The 18,599-nt window shown below is 43.1% G+C and overlaps 2 protein-coding genes across 4 annotated transcripts in view; one reads left to right on the plus strand and one right to left on the minus strand.

Moving 5' to 3' along the window:
• LOC138267162 (RNA-binding protein 8A-like) overlaps positions 1 to 18,599 on the plus strand; it is a gene marked incomplete at its 5' end in the record, with an annotated part of 251,162 nt that overhangs the window by 38,940 nt on the left and 193,623 nt on the right. The gene's annotated exons all lie outside the window — the stretch shown is intronic.
• LOC138268382 (intelectin-1-like) overlaps positions 1 to 18,599 on the minus strand; it is a 63,809-nt gene that overhangs the window by 27,309 nt on the left and 17,901 nt on the right. For all 3 annotated transcript variants that reach the window (XM_069217958.1, XM_069217957.1, XM_069217959.1), the window contains exon 4: positions 165 to 412. In XM_069217958.1, coding sequence (XP_069074059.1) covers positions 165 to 412 — 248 coding nt within the window. The remainder of the gene's footprint in view (positions 1 to 164; positions 413 to 18,599) is intronic.

Below are 18,599 nucleotides of genomic sequence, written 5' to 3' on the forward strand. Positions count from 1 at the left end.
ACTAAGTGTAGGATCTACCCATATTTAAAAGGCACCAATGCAGTTTAAGAAACAAATGTGACTGCCTACCACATATGGAAACCGAAGGGGACATGGAGACACTTGGCCAACGTAACTGCAGAACAAAATGAATACCTGTTCCCAATAAACCCTGAATGTAATACCTTATAGTCATCACTTGTAGCTCCACTTGCAGTTCCAAATGTGTTGTAGTTTGCCCAGTTATCATCTCCTTGAGGCAGATTGGGGTTGCTTCCTTGCTGACTGGACCAGCGGTCTCCTGTAGTGCACTTCCCATACATGTTATTTTCATGGACACTGGCTACTAAAGTCCAGCCACCTCCGTTGGTGGTCATGTCACAATAGGTCTGATATTCAACACCATCCTCAGTGACAAGAGTGTAAAGTCCATCTGTACAGCATAAATGAAATATTGTTAAAACTTGTAAACACCTTACTTCTAAAATTACTCTAAATAGGAACACACAAATGTGTGATAACCCATGTTAAGTATACTGACACTTTTGTGCGATTATTGATATTTGTGCACTGTGGAATTAACAAGTGAAGGAATACTTTCTTGCGTTGTTAATCTACTTAGGCTTTGATTATGAGTGTCATTGTAATGCATATGTGTCTAGTGATAGAAGATACAGGTCATAGTGGAATTATAAGGTTTACAGAAACAGCGCTGACCAATTGTTGTTCTTCCAGAGTCTTTGGCTGCCGAATGCATCCAAAATCTCCAAGTGAAAGACCTGCCATGATATCAGGAATAACGATGGGGTACATGATAGGAATTATTCATTTTTGGTAATTCCTCATTTCTTAAAGGACACTCAGGGTCTCACTTGGAATACCTATTAACTCTGCCTCTCACCAAGGATCACGATACCCCAGGTATTGATAACTCCAGAGGTAGAGTTAAAGGTGACAGTGTCCCTCATAATGAGGTAGTGAGAGACATGCTACCAGCCCAATTAATAGGTATTTCACATACTATCATTCATTAACCTGTTTGGTGTTAAAACACATCCCATGAATCAGAGAAAATGATGGACAATAAAACCAATGATTTAGGAAGGAGAAATATACTGGCTTATTTTTCATGACTGGTTTGCAAAACAATGCAGTTACAGGAAGAACCTATGATAAACAGAGGGATATGATAATTCTGAATCAGGCTTAACATATAACAAGCTTTAGTGAAGCCAGTAGGTCTGTTGTTAATGTGATAATGCATGCAAAGAAAAGCAAGCACAAGTGGTGTTTGAGAAATCAACAAATTAAAGTTGGACTTGTGTTTTTGCCAATGCTTTTTAAAAAGTTACTTTTAAAATCCTAAAAACAGTACCAGACAATATCAAATATCTTAGAGGCTAAAACGCAAGTTGGCAAATATCAAAGTTCTATATCCTAATGTACTTAACTGGAAGTCTAGTCAAACATGCTGAGGCAGGGTAGCAACTTTTGTCTCTAAGTAACTGCATGCCCCCTGCACAAGCCTCTGTTTTCGTCTGGTGTCGGTGCTACTGTTTTGCTCTTTGCAGAACACACACAGTGAAGAGATTGAAGGCAGGGAGCTGACACTGCTGTAACACACCAACAATTATGGCTGTTTTTTTTTCTTTGCAAATTAAAGTGGCCTGACTCAAAAATGTCAGCGCAAAGTCTTGCTTGATTGCTGCTTGTGGCAGTGATCTTGGGAGTTTTTTAGGTGATCATCTTAGGCCTAGACTGTCCAAAACTAAAATGTGAGAACTCAATAAGGTTCTAATCTTAATGTCAGACTTACACTCATAACCATTGCAGAATGCATGCTGCACTGAAACAATAACAAAAGAAGGATATATAGAATCCCATTTTGAGATTAAGAAACTAATGTGACAAAAAGTGTGATGACTGAGTGCACTTAAAATGTAAAATAGTTAGTCTTGCAGTGCACTGGAAGCATTAGCTAGGGAGCAGAATGGTACACCAAACAGCCAGTAGCAAGATGGGGAGAAATAAAAGTCCTCTTAGTTGAACTAGAATGTGAGTCTTAGTTCCTGAACCAAAGGCTGACTAGGGCAGACACAAAGATGCTAATGGTTGAATTGGGGTAATCCAAAGACCACTATATGCTCATTGTACACAACATCTCATGCAGAAGCTGGGTTGTCAATCAAGATTTAATAAACATTTGATGGACACATAATGCTGGATATCTCACTGCATAGAATTCTGAAATTTATAAAAGTATAAGACTTGTTCCGTCCATTGCGTACTGTTTGTTCTTGTTTGTCAAATATCACTGTGGAAACTAGAGATGAAGCGTCACTCTCCACCACTTCAAAACAATGTATCCACATTTGATTTGTGCCATCACAATGAATCTTATGTGGTTGTCAGAATCTGGACCGATTGTGGCAATCAGTATGATAAAGGCTTTGTAGATTGCAATACTATGACCTTCTCAAGCTCTTTGTCTGATCCGCAGCCATGGTGTTGTGTGAGTGAAAAGGAAAAAGAGAGAGGGCATGTGTGTGTGTGCCTGTGTGTCTACGCGTGTGTGTTACATCTCATGTACTGGTTAATGTGACGGAGTTGAAGTGTTCCTAACTCTGCTAGATTTTTCCTTTGTGAAGTGATGTGGAATCTGGTTTACTTGACGTAAATAGTGGAGGATTAAAATGTGACACCTCTATATTGATGCAAAGGGTGGGGGAGTATAATGTGGCATCTGCTGTGCCTGCTGTAATTGGAGAGAGAGTAGATTGTGGCACTTCCAGTACTTGATGTAAATGTTAAGATAGTGGAACGTGGTATCTGCTGTCTTTGATGTAAATGGTGGGCGAGTAGAATGTGACATCTGGATATAATGGGTATCTATTGTAATTGATATAAGTGGCAAGAGAGTATACTGTGGCATCTGCTATGCTTGATTTTAATGGCTGGAGAGTATATTGTGGCGTCAGCGATACTAGATATAAACAGCAAGAGAGAATAATGTGGCATCCATTGTAACTGGGGAGCAGGATGTGGTTTACCGGCCAGAGAGGCCTCTGTAGTTGGGGGAACCAGGTTCAGGCCGCTGCTCAACATCCTGTGATTCTAGTCAAATCACTTAATCTCACCATGCGTACCAAAAATAAATGTGTCCTTGTGTAATGTAACTGGTGCTCATGTAAAGCGCTCCAAAACCTTCGGCGGTTGGTTTAATATATGGTAATTAAATATTACTTTATGTTGAAAAACCCTAGAATATCACTGAAAAAGGGTACAGGGACATTATAGTTAAGAAATAGAACTTAGTGATCTAGAAGTTCACTAAAAAGACAAAAGTTACAGGGACATTGTAGTTAGGGTCAGATTTTACACACACAAAACAATAGAAGTTTAGCAGTTACAGTTATACTTATGTCAAGAAACTATAACTTTAGCTTTAAGGTAACTATAACTTTCTCAGAATTGAAAAGATCTAACATTTATAACATTCTGTAAATATGAGGGAGTATGATATTGAAAGAATAGACGAAAGGGCCAAAATTAGAGTTTAGTTGATGGGTTACTCAGATGTACAGATATCCCATCTGTTTATTACAAGAGCATGAAATCCTAGGGAACTTGTAATAATGCAGACAGGATGTCCTCCACATTTATGGTGGAGTAAATCAGGCTCTTAGTTGGTATCCTTTGCTTGATCGTGGGAGTAACACAAGTTCAGCTAATAGGGTATAGTAAGGATGAAGAGTAGTGTCAACTGAAAGGCCTCAGGAGAGCATGCATTAGAAGCAAGAAAGACAAAGTGATATTTGAAGGCTAGTATACCGCTTCATCTTTTCAACTTAATATACAAATTTAGAAAAGGTCCAAACTTCCCATTACAGTTAAAGTTTTGATTTTACAGTATTTCTTCGTGAACTAAATAAAACATTTCGTCATTTGTGAATTTGTTTGATGCATACTTGTTTCTATATTTTTTGGATTGTTTTGATGTTTAAATCGTAAAAACTGTTTAGGCCCTGGTACCCTGTTTCCAGTAATGATTCAGTGGAGGTCCAAAAATTGAAAAGGTTAAGATTTGTTGTTCTAAGGGTTGAAGTCTGTGAGTTCAGTGAGAGTCTTTTCTACTTGAACTCTAATTATTCTTGACACTCAAAGCCAATCTATCATATAAAATCAACGTGGCACACACACAGGCATATTGTGACTCAAAATGAATTTATTCACTCTATTGAACAAATCTTAAATTGTTTGAATTAAAGATAACAATATGGACACAGAACACACAGGAAGGACTCGAAGAAGGCAAGAAGGTGGTGAGGGTAGATAAAGATTGTACTGCCACAAAAATGTTAGAATATAGATATTAAGCATCACCTTTGCCATACCTAGTGTCAAAAATCCCCAATTATTTTACTTTTTCATGCATTTAGCATTGGCCGAATACATTGAGCTAGGCCTAACTAGCAAAATTTATATTGGTTTGGATACCATAAAGTTTGGATTTATATCAGCCTTGTACAACTTGATGAAGGCAGTGGTAAAGTTTTAACTAGTAGGAGGTCATTTTAATGGTCAGGGAGGAGTGGGTACACAAGTGAAGAGAAACCTAATATAAGTGGGACATGCAAACCTAGGGCAGGTTTGTGTGTAGTCAAAAAGACTCAGCTGAGTCTGATTTGCTGAGGAGTTAAGCATCAGATTCTCTATTGCATAGAGAGGGAGTTGAAAGGAAATTATGAATGCTGGGTGATGTAGTGCCTGAGCATCAAAGTTGAGTGAGATGGAAAGAGTGATAGTAGTACATGGTTTAGACATGCCTAAAAGCAGCAAAGTTGGCGATTGCAAACCTATTGAAAAAAGCAGCGCTCCCTCAATGTCTCAATGATAGCTTAGATGGTGGTCAGTCCTGCCATGGGGAAATCAGAGGGAGATCTGAGGGGTTCCATCTTTTGTACAAGGACCAGTGTGGTCCGCTACTGCAGAATCTCTCTAGGGACATGCCGTTCCTTATGCAACCCCCCAAGCTGGAGACTCCTAGGCTGCTTTACAGGGGGAGGAAGAGGGGTGGACAGATAGAACGATGCCAGAATAGGTGGAATAATGACCTATTACGGAAATGTATGTGTATTGATTCGTAAGGTTGTTTATAGGGGGCAATATCACACAGGGCTAGAGGGGTGGGGTTGGAGGTTGGAAGTTATAGGAGGGTCTATTACCTTGAGGTTACTATAAGGCATATGCTAGAAATATCTATTTCTTACTAGAGCTGGTATTTTTTTCCACTTCATTTTGTTACCCTTATTAGAACATCAGAATGTAGAACACTCTTTTGGAGACAATGGAGTAGCTCCGGGTTTCTAATGGCTGGTATACGTCAGCAACAGCTATGAACAAAGGCCTCATGGAGCCCAAGTGGATTTTAACTCCCTTGGGCTCCATAGGGCCTTTGTTTTACTAATTAGAATATTCTGCCCTGATGGAGCAGAATATTCTAATAGATTTATAGCCCACTGTAGTTGGGCTATACCAGCCTTGCTAAAGGCCCTCTCCTTCAGCTCAGGCCTTTAATGCTGGAGCGGGCCTTTAATGGCCAGTATAGCCCACTACGGCTGGCTATAAAGCTATATTGAAAAATTAATATAAATACATTGGATTCAAAAGGGCAATGGATTAGAAATCAAAAATTCTGGAAGGATTGGGGAGTGAAAATGTAGCCTGTGGCAACAAATCTGCGACATTTGCCATTGTAAACAAAAGCACATGTGTACTATCACACAGCAGAAAGGCAGCCAGTTACATGAGCACTGAGTGAGCGAAAGGGCATGGAGACTAAAATGTGAGTGTCATTGGCAAGGAGGTGGCAGGGAGAGGGTGAAAGATAAGTTAATTCCACAATGAGAGACTATGGGGGTTAGTACAACTTTGGAGGAGGTGTTAATCCGTCCCAAAAGTGACGGTAAAGTGACGGATATACCACCAACCATATTACGAGTCCATTATATCCTATGGAACTCGTAATACGGCTGGTGGTATATCCGTCACTTTACCGTCACTTTTGGGACAGATTAACACCTGCTCCAAAGTTGTAATAACCCCCTATATGTGAATCATCTTGCAAGATGTTGAGATGCTTTCGGGGAGCTCTGTGAACCTGAAAAGAGATGTTTGTACTACTGCTGTACTTACTTAGCATTAGCAATGCCTCATCTGGAGTAAGCTCACCCCAGAATACACATTTCCAGAATAACATAGACAGGTTGGGCAGAATTCAGAGAGAACAGCCAATATAGTGCATAGCTTGACCCGTAGGAAAAAGTTAAACAATAGAATCTTATTTCAAATGGAGGTAAATAAAAAAGGAAATATTACAGTCAGAATGATTGTATACCAGACTGTCCAGGACAAAAATATCATGGGGCCAAATTATTAAGAGCTTAATAGCGAGGACCTAAACATTGTGAATGGAAATGTATGGATTTACTATTCTTAGCTCCACCTCTACACACCAGTAAGAGTTGGATATATTTTAAGTAAAGAATTGCAAACCTATTGTTGTCTATAAATACACCTACCTTCACAATTTCTGGTCCTGGATATTTAGGGGACAGTGTTTTGGCCCATGATATTTGGTATTTGATATTCTGGCATAATACCATCAAACTACTAAAGGAAGAGATGGGACTAACAAAGTAGCAAAAGTACTGCATGTTTTTACTGAATTGGTACTGTCAGAAATAAAGGTCCGGTTATGGGCACTATGATGCCAGGCTCCTTGTTTCATTCAAATTTCAGCAGTGAGATGATCAACACTCCAGGATCAGAAATACTACAATATAAACAGTAAATTAACATATTAAATGTCTGGTACATACAGAGGGCATAATAAAGTGGGATAGTTAAGGTACAGGTGGAACACTAATAAAGAATAAGTAGGAAGGGAAGTTGGCTGATGGATTTGCTAATTAATCTGCTGATAAACTGTATTTTTGCATACATTCTCTTCATAACTAAAATATTGAAGTCAAGACACTGCATCTCCAGTCAATTTTATCTAGGATCGCGTTGCCCCAACTCGTGTTTAAGATTGAGACAATTCCAAGAATTTAGTGATCATGGCATTTTAACAAAAAGGATTTCTCTAACATGTGTACAATTTTACATGGGGGTATGGAGTGGAGCCGGCCAGGAGCTGGTGTTATAGGCTTCTGTAAATGATGCAGGAAAGTTCATTTCAAGAACGTAGTCTTTTTGGATATCCAGGCACATCATGAAGCTGAAGACTTTCTTCCCATAAGAATTTAGCTGATTTGCAGATGAGTCCCTTAATGTGGTTCCGGTCTGCAGGTTGTGTTTTGTACTCAATGTCATATGCGTTAGAGGGATGAGAGAAGAGGATCAGCTGTTGTCACTGGAGACCATGTGCCACAGTACTCAAAGTTTATCCTGCTGGGTTTTCTTCTTGATCACCTGAATGAATCAAGAAAAAAAGCAAAGCTGATAGAGTGCCCAGTGACAACAGCAGTCATCTCAGCAAGGAGTTGTCTATGCCTGTCCTAAGGCTATCAATCCTATTTACTCCTAATTAAAAATGACTTTTATTAGTGTTTCCAAAAATGTATTCAACAATCCAGGGAATCATTTATTTTTACGCTTTCAAGTATAAGTCCTCAAGAGCTCAAGATCTGCCAGAATTGCAGGAGAAGAGATATGCCATGTGACTATTCTTTATGCTGCAAGCACTCGGGATGGAGGGTGGCCTGAAGCCACTTGACAGGCATCCCATGTCAGAGAAACAGTGCATTCTCTGCCCCAATCACAGCTCTTGCAACTTCCCCTGCTGAATTAAGTAAATTCCTGCCATACCTCTCTACAATCATCACTAACCTACTTGCTCCAGCACACTCAATGTGGCTTATACCAGCAATGTGTTTGGAGTGAGAACTTCAAAGAGCTGAGTGGATCTTGTAGGAGATGAATCTGGAAATCCACTTAATGCATTTGCTGACCAATATAATCAATACAAATAAATCAAAGGGTCAAAGCCCATTGGGAGTCTTTTCTGGCAGCCTTGTGGTTGCTGATGAGGCAGTACAGCTTCCATCTTAACCATCACTCTTAAGACAACCTGTACACGAGTCACGTGGCTTTGTCCATACAGGGCTAGAAGAAAATGGATTGTATAACACTCAGGATTTTTTATTTTTCTAGCTCTACCCCTGTCATTTGTAAAGAGTAACTACAAAAGTCAGGAACACAAGCAACAGGTGATTGAATAAAATGAAACAAAGAAATTTCCCTATTGACTCCTACAGTACCTGCCTACTGCTGCATGCGTTATTTGCCCAGAGTCTGGACTACTACTACACACAGCAGTAGACTCCAGACCTTCCTATCTGTTGTATGATAGAGTTGTATAACTTATTCTGTCTTGGCTTTATTCTCTGTGTTCTGTAATTTAGTATTTTGCCTTTCCTATTTTAAATGCAGGACTGTAAGTCCAAGAAGGCACAGAATGAACCTCAAAAATGGGGGTATTTTCATATCGGACATTGGTTCATTTGAAATCATTGTGAATCACCTTGTAGCACAACACCCATTGTATTAAATGACATCTGATAACTCTCAAGGGCCTCAGTATGTCACACAGTATAAGCATCCTTCACATGCCAGAGATGAGGAGACATTAAAACTTAGTAAATACAAAAGTGAGCAACACTTAAACATGGTAGTATATTGCAAATGGGCCAATATTCCCTATTTTAGACACAAACTCCAGTAGAGAAAACATATGAAAATAGGTGATGTAACACCAAATTTGGCACATAATCCCTGATTCCAATTGTGGAAAATCATAATGACACTGGAAACTGAGGCTATAATATGTCTGTAGGCCCCTTATGGGTCTTGTAACCTTGCCAAAAATGGGAGGAGCTGTCGGATTCATTTATTTTTGGGGAACATGGGTGTGGCTGCATTGCAGCCGAGCCAGTACTGGCATTGATAAGCCCACCCTTCTAAGCAAAGCGTGTACCCTTCCCCACAACAAAGACACTGCTCTTGTACCCCAACCCCCAGGGTCTCAGAGACATGGTGAAATTATTCCAAAGCTGGCAGTACTGCTAATGGGAAAGTGTAAGACAGCCAAACACTTGTTAGCTCACGTGCTTGTTTGCTGTTGCTGAAAGTGACTGTTCTAGGGCATGCCCTAACCTTTCAATTATTTGGAACAACCGTTGGTGGCCTGACTTGTGTATGCTTCCTGCCCTTGCTAGAGGGATTAAAAGCCTGGGAGTGGTGTTTGATAACACTCTGTCTTTTGACACCCAAGTAAACAGAACTGTGAGTTCATGTTTCTGGATGGTCGAAACTTTGAAGAAAAGGATAAGTTACTTACCTGTAAATCCTAGTTCTCTTCCAGGGGTATCCTCATCAAAGTCATAAACATTGAATATTCCCGCCCTTGTGCGGGGACCCTGGAGCATATATCAAATACACACATATCATACATGTGTAATAAACAATCATGCAGGCTATCATGTTAAAAACAGGCTAAAAATGCTTTATTTCTATGAAGTTTTTTTTTTTTTTTTTTTTTTTAAATACTACAATAGAGCATAAATATGTACCCAAGCTCCTAAAACTAGGCTTAGTGAAGTGAGCAGTAGCAAACTCTAGAGAAAAAATAGAAAAAACTGCATTGAAAAACACTGAAGCATTCTTAGCCAATAGGCTGCATGCAGGTTAACACAGGAGAACCATAAAAACGTTGGCACCGTGCCTTTAAGACCCTGAGCACCTCCAGTATCCCACCATGCCTCAGGGGTGAAGGAAAGGTGACAGTTGGTTCACAGTTAGGTCAGTTCTTTTAACGGTGACAATTTGTATAACTGATTCAAGACACAGTCTGTCCTGCACTTCTAGGAGACGTGCGTCCGGGGAGGAGGGTGGGTTGTTTATGACTTTGATGAGGATACCCCTGGAAGAGAACTAGGATTTACAGGTAAGTAACTTATCCTTCTCTTCCAGGGGATCCTCATCAATAGTCATAAACATTGAATAGATTAGCAAGCCCATCCCCAAACCCAGCGGACTGTCCGATAGAAGCGCAGGAAATAGATATGTCTTACGCAAATAGATTTCTTAGAGAGGCCTGCCCCACTTGGGCATCCGCTCTAGCATCTGAGTCCAAACAATAATGTCTTGTAAACGTATGGACAGACTTCCATGTAGCAGCCTTACAAATCTCAGATATAGGAATATTGTTAAGGAGAGCAGCAGTAGCCGCTTTACCCCTTGTGGAATGCGCTCTAGGCCGCGCTAGCAATTGTCTATTAGCTAGCTGGTAAGTATTAACAATGCAAGAAACTATCCATCTAGAAATTGTTCGCTTAGATGCTGCCTCTCCTGTCCTTAAATGACCATAGTTCACAAACAAGCGGTTAGAATGTCTAATCGATTTTGTCTTGTCCAGATAAAATTTCAACACTCTTTTCAAGTCTAATGAGTGTAATGCTTTCTCTGCCGGAGTCTCCGGATTGGGAAAGAACGTCGGTAAAGTTATGGTCTGATTAATATGGAACTCTGAGACCACCTTCGGAAGGAAAGATGGGTGAGTTCGTAGAACCACTCTATTGTCATGAAAAACCGTGTACGGTTCTTTCGCAGACAAGGCCTGGATTTCACTGACCCTCCTTGCTGAAGTAATGGCCACTAGGAAAGCCGTCTTCCACGTAAGGTGTTGTAAAGAGGCCTTGTGGATAGGCTCGAAAGGAGGGCCCATAAGTTTTGCCAGGACTATGTTCAGCTCCCATGGAGGAGAAGGCCTCCGAATTGGCGGAAAAACTTTCTTCAAACCTTCCAAGAAATCCTTTACTACAGGTTTTGTAAAAAAGGATTCCTGAGAAGGCGATTTGCGATAGGCAGTAATAGCAGACAAATGTACCTTAATAGATGATACCTGCAGACCGGACTTCGCTAGATGATGCAAATAGGACAGTATGACATCCTCCTGCGCCCGTATGGGATTATGACCTTGTTGACAGCACCATATGTAGAATCTCTTCCACTTAAAAGCGTAGGAACGCCGCGTGGAAGGTCGTTTGGACTCTTTCAAGATGCTCATGCACTCCTGCGAGAGTCCTAGGTGCCCATACTGCAGGAATTCAGGAGCCATGCTGTTAAGCTCAGAGAGGGTAGGTTGGGATGTAGAATCCTGCCCTCCATTCTGCTCAGAAGATCCGGTCTGTACAGCAGCCTCCTGTGAAGTTCTTCCGACAGGTTGAGGAGATCCGTGTACCAAAACTGTCGGGGCCATTGCGGCGCTATAAGAATCATTCTGGTCCTGGATCTGTAAAGTTTGCTGATCACTGCCGGAATGAGGGGAATCGGCGGAAAAGCGTAAAGAAATGTCCCTGACCAGTCGATCAACAGGGCATTCCCCCGAGATCCCGGACGGTAGAACCTGGATGCGAAGTCTGGGCATTTCTTGTTTACTTCGTCTGCGAAGAGGTCCAGCTGAGGCCGACCCCATTGCGCGAAGATGTATTCTGCGACTTCGTCGTGTAGGACCCAATCGTGAACGTCCTCCAGGTGTCTGCTTAGAAAGTCTGCTTCCACGTTCTGCTGACCTGGCAGGTGAACTGCTGTAATTGACATTCCTCTGGCCAGGAGCCAATGCCATATCGTTTGGGACTCTCGCGATAGGGGTAGGGACCTCGTTCCCCCCTGTTTGTTCAAGTAATACATCGTGGTTGTATTGTCCGTCTGTATCAAGAGAGTTTTCCCCTGAATTAGCGGTATGAAAGACTTGAGAGCGAGGTGGACCGCTCTGAATTCTAGCAGATTGATGTGGTACTGCTTTTCCTTGTCCGACCACAGACCCTGCGCTTGAAAAGGACCCAGATGAGCCCCCCATCCCTGAAGAGATGCATCCGTTACTAGGGTGTCGGATGGAAGCACCTGGTGAAACGGAGCACCCACTGACAGGTGAGGTCTGTGCATCCACCATCTCAATGATTGAAGTGCTACCTCCGGTAGCCGCACCTTGTCCTCCCAGCGACCTGTTCTTTGGCTGCAGTTGGTCTCCAACACCTCTTGGAGGGGTCTCATGTGGAGTCTGGCATTTGGAACAATAAAAATGCACGATGCCATGGAGCCCAGTAGTGATGTCACCTGACGTGCCGTAGGTGCACTGGCTCTGAACAGGTCCTGGCACTTTTTGTTTATTGAGGATAGTCGTTCCTCCGAAGGATACACTTTTTGTAGTTCTGTGTTTATGATAGCTCCTAGGTAGTGAAGATTCTGCGTTGGAGTCAAGGTTGACTTCTGGTAATTTACCTGAAGACCTAGAGCTTCACAAACTCCTAGTACAATGTCCCGGTGGCTTCTCGCCTGCTCCGGTGAAGAAGCCTTTAGTAGCCAGTCGTCTAGGTATGGATATATGTATATCCTTTGTCTTCGGAGATGTGCCGCCACCACTGCCATACATTTCGAGAAAACTCTTGGGGCAGACTTCAGGCCAAAAGGTAGAACCCTGAACTGGTAATGCTGTAACGCTACTCGGAAGCGCAGGAATTTTCGGTGTTTTGGAGCTATTGGGATGTGAAAATATGCATCCTGCAGATCGATGGAGCACATCCAGTCTCCCTGATGCAGTTGAGGGAAAATCTGGTGAAGCGCTAGCATTCTGAACTTCTGCTTCCTTATGTATTTGTTTAGCAGCCGTAGATCCAGGATTGGCCTGAAAACTCCATCTCGACCCTTCTTTGCCACTAGAAAGTAACGGGAGTATACCCCCTGTCCACTTCGTGCGGGTGGAACCTTTTCTATGGCATTTTTTCTCAGGAGGGCGAGAGCCTCCTTGCGTAGCAAGCTGAGATGAGATGGATTGTCTTTGGTTGGTGGCAAGCGTGGTGGAGGCTGTTTGAAAAGAAGAGAATAGCCATGTTCGACAATGTTGAGCACCCATTTGTCTCTTGTGATAGAGTGCCACTCGTGAAGATAAGCCGTAATACTTCCCCCCACCGGAGTGGTGTACAGTGTCGAGGGAAGCGAGATTTCATTGCTTAGTGGGAGCTTTCGGAGTGGATTGTTGAGGTCTGCTTGACCCTCGCTCCCTTGTGTTTCTTCGTTGAAAAAGAGGGCGTCCCTGTCGCTGCTGTGACCTTTGCGACCAATGAGGGGTTTGAACCCTCTGCTGGAAAGGGTGCCTATCATACGGCCTGTACCTCCTCCTGAAATCTTTCTTTCTTTCGAGGCCCACCGCCTTCAAGGTATCCACCTCTGTCTTCATGCGGGCCATCTCTTCGTCTGCATGGGCACCGAATAGAGAGTTCCCGGCAAATGGCAGATTCAGGATGCGTTGTTGTGCTTCCTGTTTCAAGCCAGTGAGCCTCAGCCAGGAAGATCTCCTCGCACAGATACCATGTGCGTACCCATGAGCAGCCAAATCCGCCCCATCCGCTGCCGCGCTGATAACCTGGTTGGATACCAGTATCTCCTGGAAGTCTTGCCTGTCTTCTCTGGGCAACTTTTCTGTAAATCTACTGAGGGAATCCCACAGAGAACGATCGTACCTGCACAGGAGCGCAGAGGCACTGGAGACCTTCATTGCTGAAGCCGCCGTCCCGCATATCTTCCTCCCTAGAGAGTCTAGATGCCTGCTCTCCTTATCTGTGGGTACCGTGGATGAGGATGCCACCGAGTGGGTCTTACGGGCGGCAGCTATGATCACCGAGTCCGGTGGCAGATCCTTTCTAAGGAATAAAGGGTCCTGTTCTGGAGCCTTGTATTTTTTAAGGATCCTAGCCGGGGCAGACTTAAGCGAGGCTGGGGCCAGAAAAGTGTCCATGGTTGGCTGCAGCAAGCCAGGCACTAGAGGCAGCAACTTTTTCGACGCTGATCTCTGTTGTAGAGTCTCAAAGATGATCGATGAGGAGGTAGATGGTTCTGGAACGTCTATGTTAAGTTTCTGCGCTCCCCTTAGTAACACCTCGTTGAATGTGGTAATATCATCCACCGGTGAGACTCTAGCAGGTGGTGAATCTGTAAGGGTGGGTGAGTAACGCCCGACAGAAGAACCTGATGAAGACCAAGAGGGTGATCTTCTCCTTGACCGCGACCTGGATCTCCATTGAGAGCGAGATCTGCTGCGAGACGCTGTAGCCGAGCGTCTAGGCCTCGTGGTCGGTTGGCGAGGAGCTGAACGAGCCCGTTCTGCCCTGGCTGTCGGTGATGGCGTTCTTGGCAGGCAGGCAGTAGGCGAATACATTCGCGAATACTGCGAATCTGGGGAGGCCGCTGGTCTGTTGAGGCTCTCCAGCCATCTCGGAGATAGATTGATGGGCGAGACATGCCCAGATGATGCTGCTCTTGACCGAGAAGAGTCGCTCGGTATGGAGACCACTGGAGATGGCGCCTTGTCTGGCGTGGGGCGATGTCCTGCTCCCTGCGGGACAGGTAAAACCTGCGTCGACGTCGATGGCTGTTTCGACGTCGAAGGGCCCCCAGCCGGTTGGTCCTGCCTCGACGTTGAGTGCCTTGACGTTGAACGACGTTCCTTGGACCTCGACCTGCTCGCCGTCGTGTGCCTCGACGTGGAGCGATGGGAGGTTGACGGCGGATGTTTCTCGTGCCGTCGTGGTGATCTTGACGCCGTGTGTCCTGACGTCGGGGGGCGCACAGCCTTTGGCGGCGACCGGGCACGCCGGTGATGGCTCGACGTCGATCGGCGGGTTGCCGTCGACAGAGACCTGCCCCTGCTCTGATGTCCCCTCGACGCCGTTTCCTTCGACGTCGGGTGTGTCGCCGTCGACGGCGATCTATGCCGGTGAGGCGGTGGTAGCGACGACGTCGACGGTGAACAAACAGGCACTTTCCTACCTGTCGACGTCGACCGGGCCATTCTCTCCTGAGAATGGCCTTCTGGCTGTCTGGGAAGTGAGGAAGACGATGTTCTTTTCCTCTCCTGAAGCCCATGAAGCCGGATCTTCTCTCTGTCTTTCAGAGTCCTCCTAGACATGTTCTTGCAGTATTTACAAGTGTCAGGGCAGTGTCTCTGAGGCAGGCACACTATGCACAGAGAGTGGGGATCTGACTGGGCCTTCTTCTTCCCACAAGCAGGGCATTTGACAAAAAGAGAAGGCATTTTTCTGTCAGAAAAAACCTTCCTAGCTCAGACAAAGATGTTATTTGTCGAGTGAAAAGTGAAAAAACGGTTTTTTAAAGAATTTTTCTGAGGAAAACTCAGAAAAACTGAGAGCTCAATGCTCCAGGATCCTCTCACAAGAAGCCGGAAAAAAGAACTGACCTAACTGTGAACCAACTGTCACCTTTCCTTCACCCCTGAGGCATGGTGGGATACTGGAGGTGCTCAGGGTCTTAAAGGCACGGTGCCAAAGTTTTTATGGTTCTCCTGTGTTAACCTGCATGCAGCCTATTGGCTAAGAATGCTTCAGTGTTTTTCAATGCAGTTTTTTCTATTTTTTCTCTAGAGTTTGCTACTGCTCTCTTCACTAAGCCTAGTTTTAGGAGCTTGGGTACATATTTATGCTCTATTGTAGTATTTAAAAAAAAAAAAAAAAAAAACTTCATAGAAATAAAGCATTTTTAGCCTGTTTTTAACATGATAGCCTGCATGATTGTTTATTACACATGTATGATATGTGTGTATTTGATATATGCTCCGGGGTCCCCGCACAAGAGCGGGAATATTCAATGTTTATGACTTTGATGAGGATTCCCCTGGAAGAGAATCTTGGTTTATCTTCTTCCTAAAGAGTTCAGTGCGGCAGTGATCTTTGCTCTTATCACCTCGCATTTAGACTACTGCAATGCCCTGTATCTTTATGTGAACCAACTTTCATTGAACAAGCTCCAAATCATCCAGAATATGGCCACCTGTTTGGTTCTCGGACTAGGCAGACATTGCTTGCTTAGGGAAGGCCTGAGATCCTTGCACTGGCTGCCTGTAAAGTAGCTGCTTCTCTTTGAAGCTCTGCGTTTGTCACACAAAGCTCTCTATTGGCAGGGGTCACAATATCTTAAGATGGCCCTGAATTGGTATACACCCTCAGGGACTTTGAAATCAGCAGGACAACTTAAGGTGATGGTACCACGATGTAGGGAGGCAAGATGGAGTGAACGTGCTTCCACTGTAGCAGCAGCAAGGTTATGGCACTCCCTTCTCCGGTGTCAGAGGATGCACCTGCCTTTTCGCAAGCAAGTTAAAACATGGTTCTTTGCTAAATAGTCATTGCTAGAGACCTATTTCTCTTCGTTGATTGACTTTGGTTCTGGCGGTTATGTTTCTCAGAGTTTGCTTACTTCTAGTGCTTTGATGCCTTGCAGGTTAATGTGCTTCAAAAATACAAAAAATATAAATACAAATACAAATTATGAGTGAACCAGGAAATTGTTTGGTATTTGCCAGATGGGAAATATCCGACTCATTATAAGTTGGACTCTGAGCGTCCACTAAGAAAGCATCCAATTGATAATTCTGGAACCGCTTCACGCAGTAATTCTTCTTTGTCCTCCAGACTTCCATCTTGAGATTTCAGACCCCAAATTCTCTAGGTGAAAGTAAACAGATCCATGGTGTTCCTGTGGAGCTTAGAAATGTAATGGAGCCAGTAGCTTCTGCTCCAGCTAGGGGGGCCATCTCCATCCAAGTCACCAAAGACACTGTTACCAGTCCGGGACTTTTGTTGTTCTAGCCCAACACATTTGGGGTGTGGTAGTTGTGTTTTTTTTCCCACTAAACCTATTAGACTAACACATTTGAAATCAATGATTTGAAGGTAAAAAGTTTTCTTATCCTGCTGGTAGCCTGCAGTTTGTGTGAATGGGGAAAAGTTCATACTTTTCCCCAGGTTCCTTGCCTTTACATCCTTTTCAGACTCTAGGCTTTTTCCTCTGTCCTAATTTTATCTCCAATAATAACTTAATACAATTCCCCTTTATGGACAACTGTAGTCATGGTGGGTTTATTTTCTTTGTATAGCCATTTTGCTTTCACATATTATGCCTATCTGCTGGGTGAATTGGTATATAGTGCACTGTGAGGGGCTACCCCTTTGCGCTCTCTTGCCCATGTCCACATTGCAATGCCTGCTCTAATAATTCCCCAAGAATGAAACAGTAATGGTGTGGCTTGGCAACAAAATGTATGTTAATCACAGTAAGTAGTAGTGCTCAATAACACGCTTAAATCAAGGGTTTGTAGGTGAAAAGTTGAGAAATAGAGACAGTGTTCATAATGACGCAGAGGGAGGTTGCCACCCTAGTTCTAGCCCCTTCAGGATGAAATGGCAACTCATGATGAGGCCTTCAGAATCAGTGCAGGCTTGGTACACCTGCTATGCAGTTCTAGTAATCTACCTTGGACATTCCCACTAGAAGCATCAAATTTGGTCTTTCATGTAGCCTAGAATGACAAATGTCCTAGTACCGACCACAAAGATGAGTAGTGCTATATGACGTGCCGTGCCGTGCCAATAAACTCCCTGATAAATTGTCACAACATAACTATCAAATGTTTTGTGACAAAATGGAATATTCCTGTAAACTATGCCCATTTTGCTAGGAGTATATCAGTAGTGTGCCATTTGAAACAAATGCCTATTCCTACTTTGATTCCCTTAACTTATCTCTAAGCCATTTTCTCCCACCTCCTGCCAGTGAATTGTGTATGCAGATGTGCAGCGTATAATATGCTATGCTGTTTACCACCTAAAAATCGGTATGCAGATGTGTAGAGAGTATTATGATACTTATTACCATTGTAGAGTGTAGTGAGGGGCCTTGATCCACGTGTGGCCATGCCTTGAGTGGCCATGATGCCCCTCCCTCCCTCAACAGTAAAAAAATATCATATTGCTTTCTGTGCACCTGCATATATGGTTCATGCCATGGGCTCTTTTCATTGTATTTGTTTAAAAAACAAAAATAAAAAACAGTGTTCAGCCAAAACCAGGATGCAAATGGTAAAATCTCACCACAGATCTATCAACTATGAAAAGACTACAAAAGGTTCAGAGCTCTGTTGCCAGACTACTCCTACATGTAAAGCCACAAGCCCACATCTCCCCTGCCTTGAGGGCCCTAAGTTAGTTACCGGTTGCCAGAATAGCCACCTTCAAGCTGCTTTGTATCACCCACAAAGCAATAAATGGAACAGGAGCACTTTTCATCAGTAATAAAATCACCAAATATATTCAACAAAGGAACTTCTGCTCAGGATTGGCACCTCGCCTCAAAACCCCATCATACATCTTCCTCTGTTCAGGCAGCCAAACTATGGAATTCATTACCCACAAATATATGAGCCACAGATAACTATATTATCTTCAGAAGACTACACAAAAGTTGGCTCTTTCCTACATCACAGCCTTACACTAACGTATAGCATATCCCTGTATATGTAAACATTTATAATTTGGTTATATATATATGTATCTAGATATGTGTATTTGATCCTACAAATATGTATAATAACTATGGGTTTTAAAATAGATGATCCTTAGGTCTGCTTAACAAATGTTTGTATTATAATTTAATTATATGTATGAATCTAGATGCATGTATTTGTTTGTACACATATGTATAATAAC

This window comes from Pleurodeles waltl, chromosome 12 (genome assembly GCF_031143425.1).
Source record: "Pleurodeles waltl isolate 20211129_DDA chromosome 12, aPleWal1.hap1.20221129, whole genome shotgun sequence".
NCBI classification, from domain to species: domain Eukaryota; kingdom Metazoa; phylum Chordata; class Amphibia; order Caudata; family Salamandridae; genus Pleurodeles; species Pleurodeles waltl.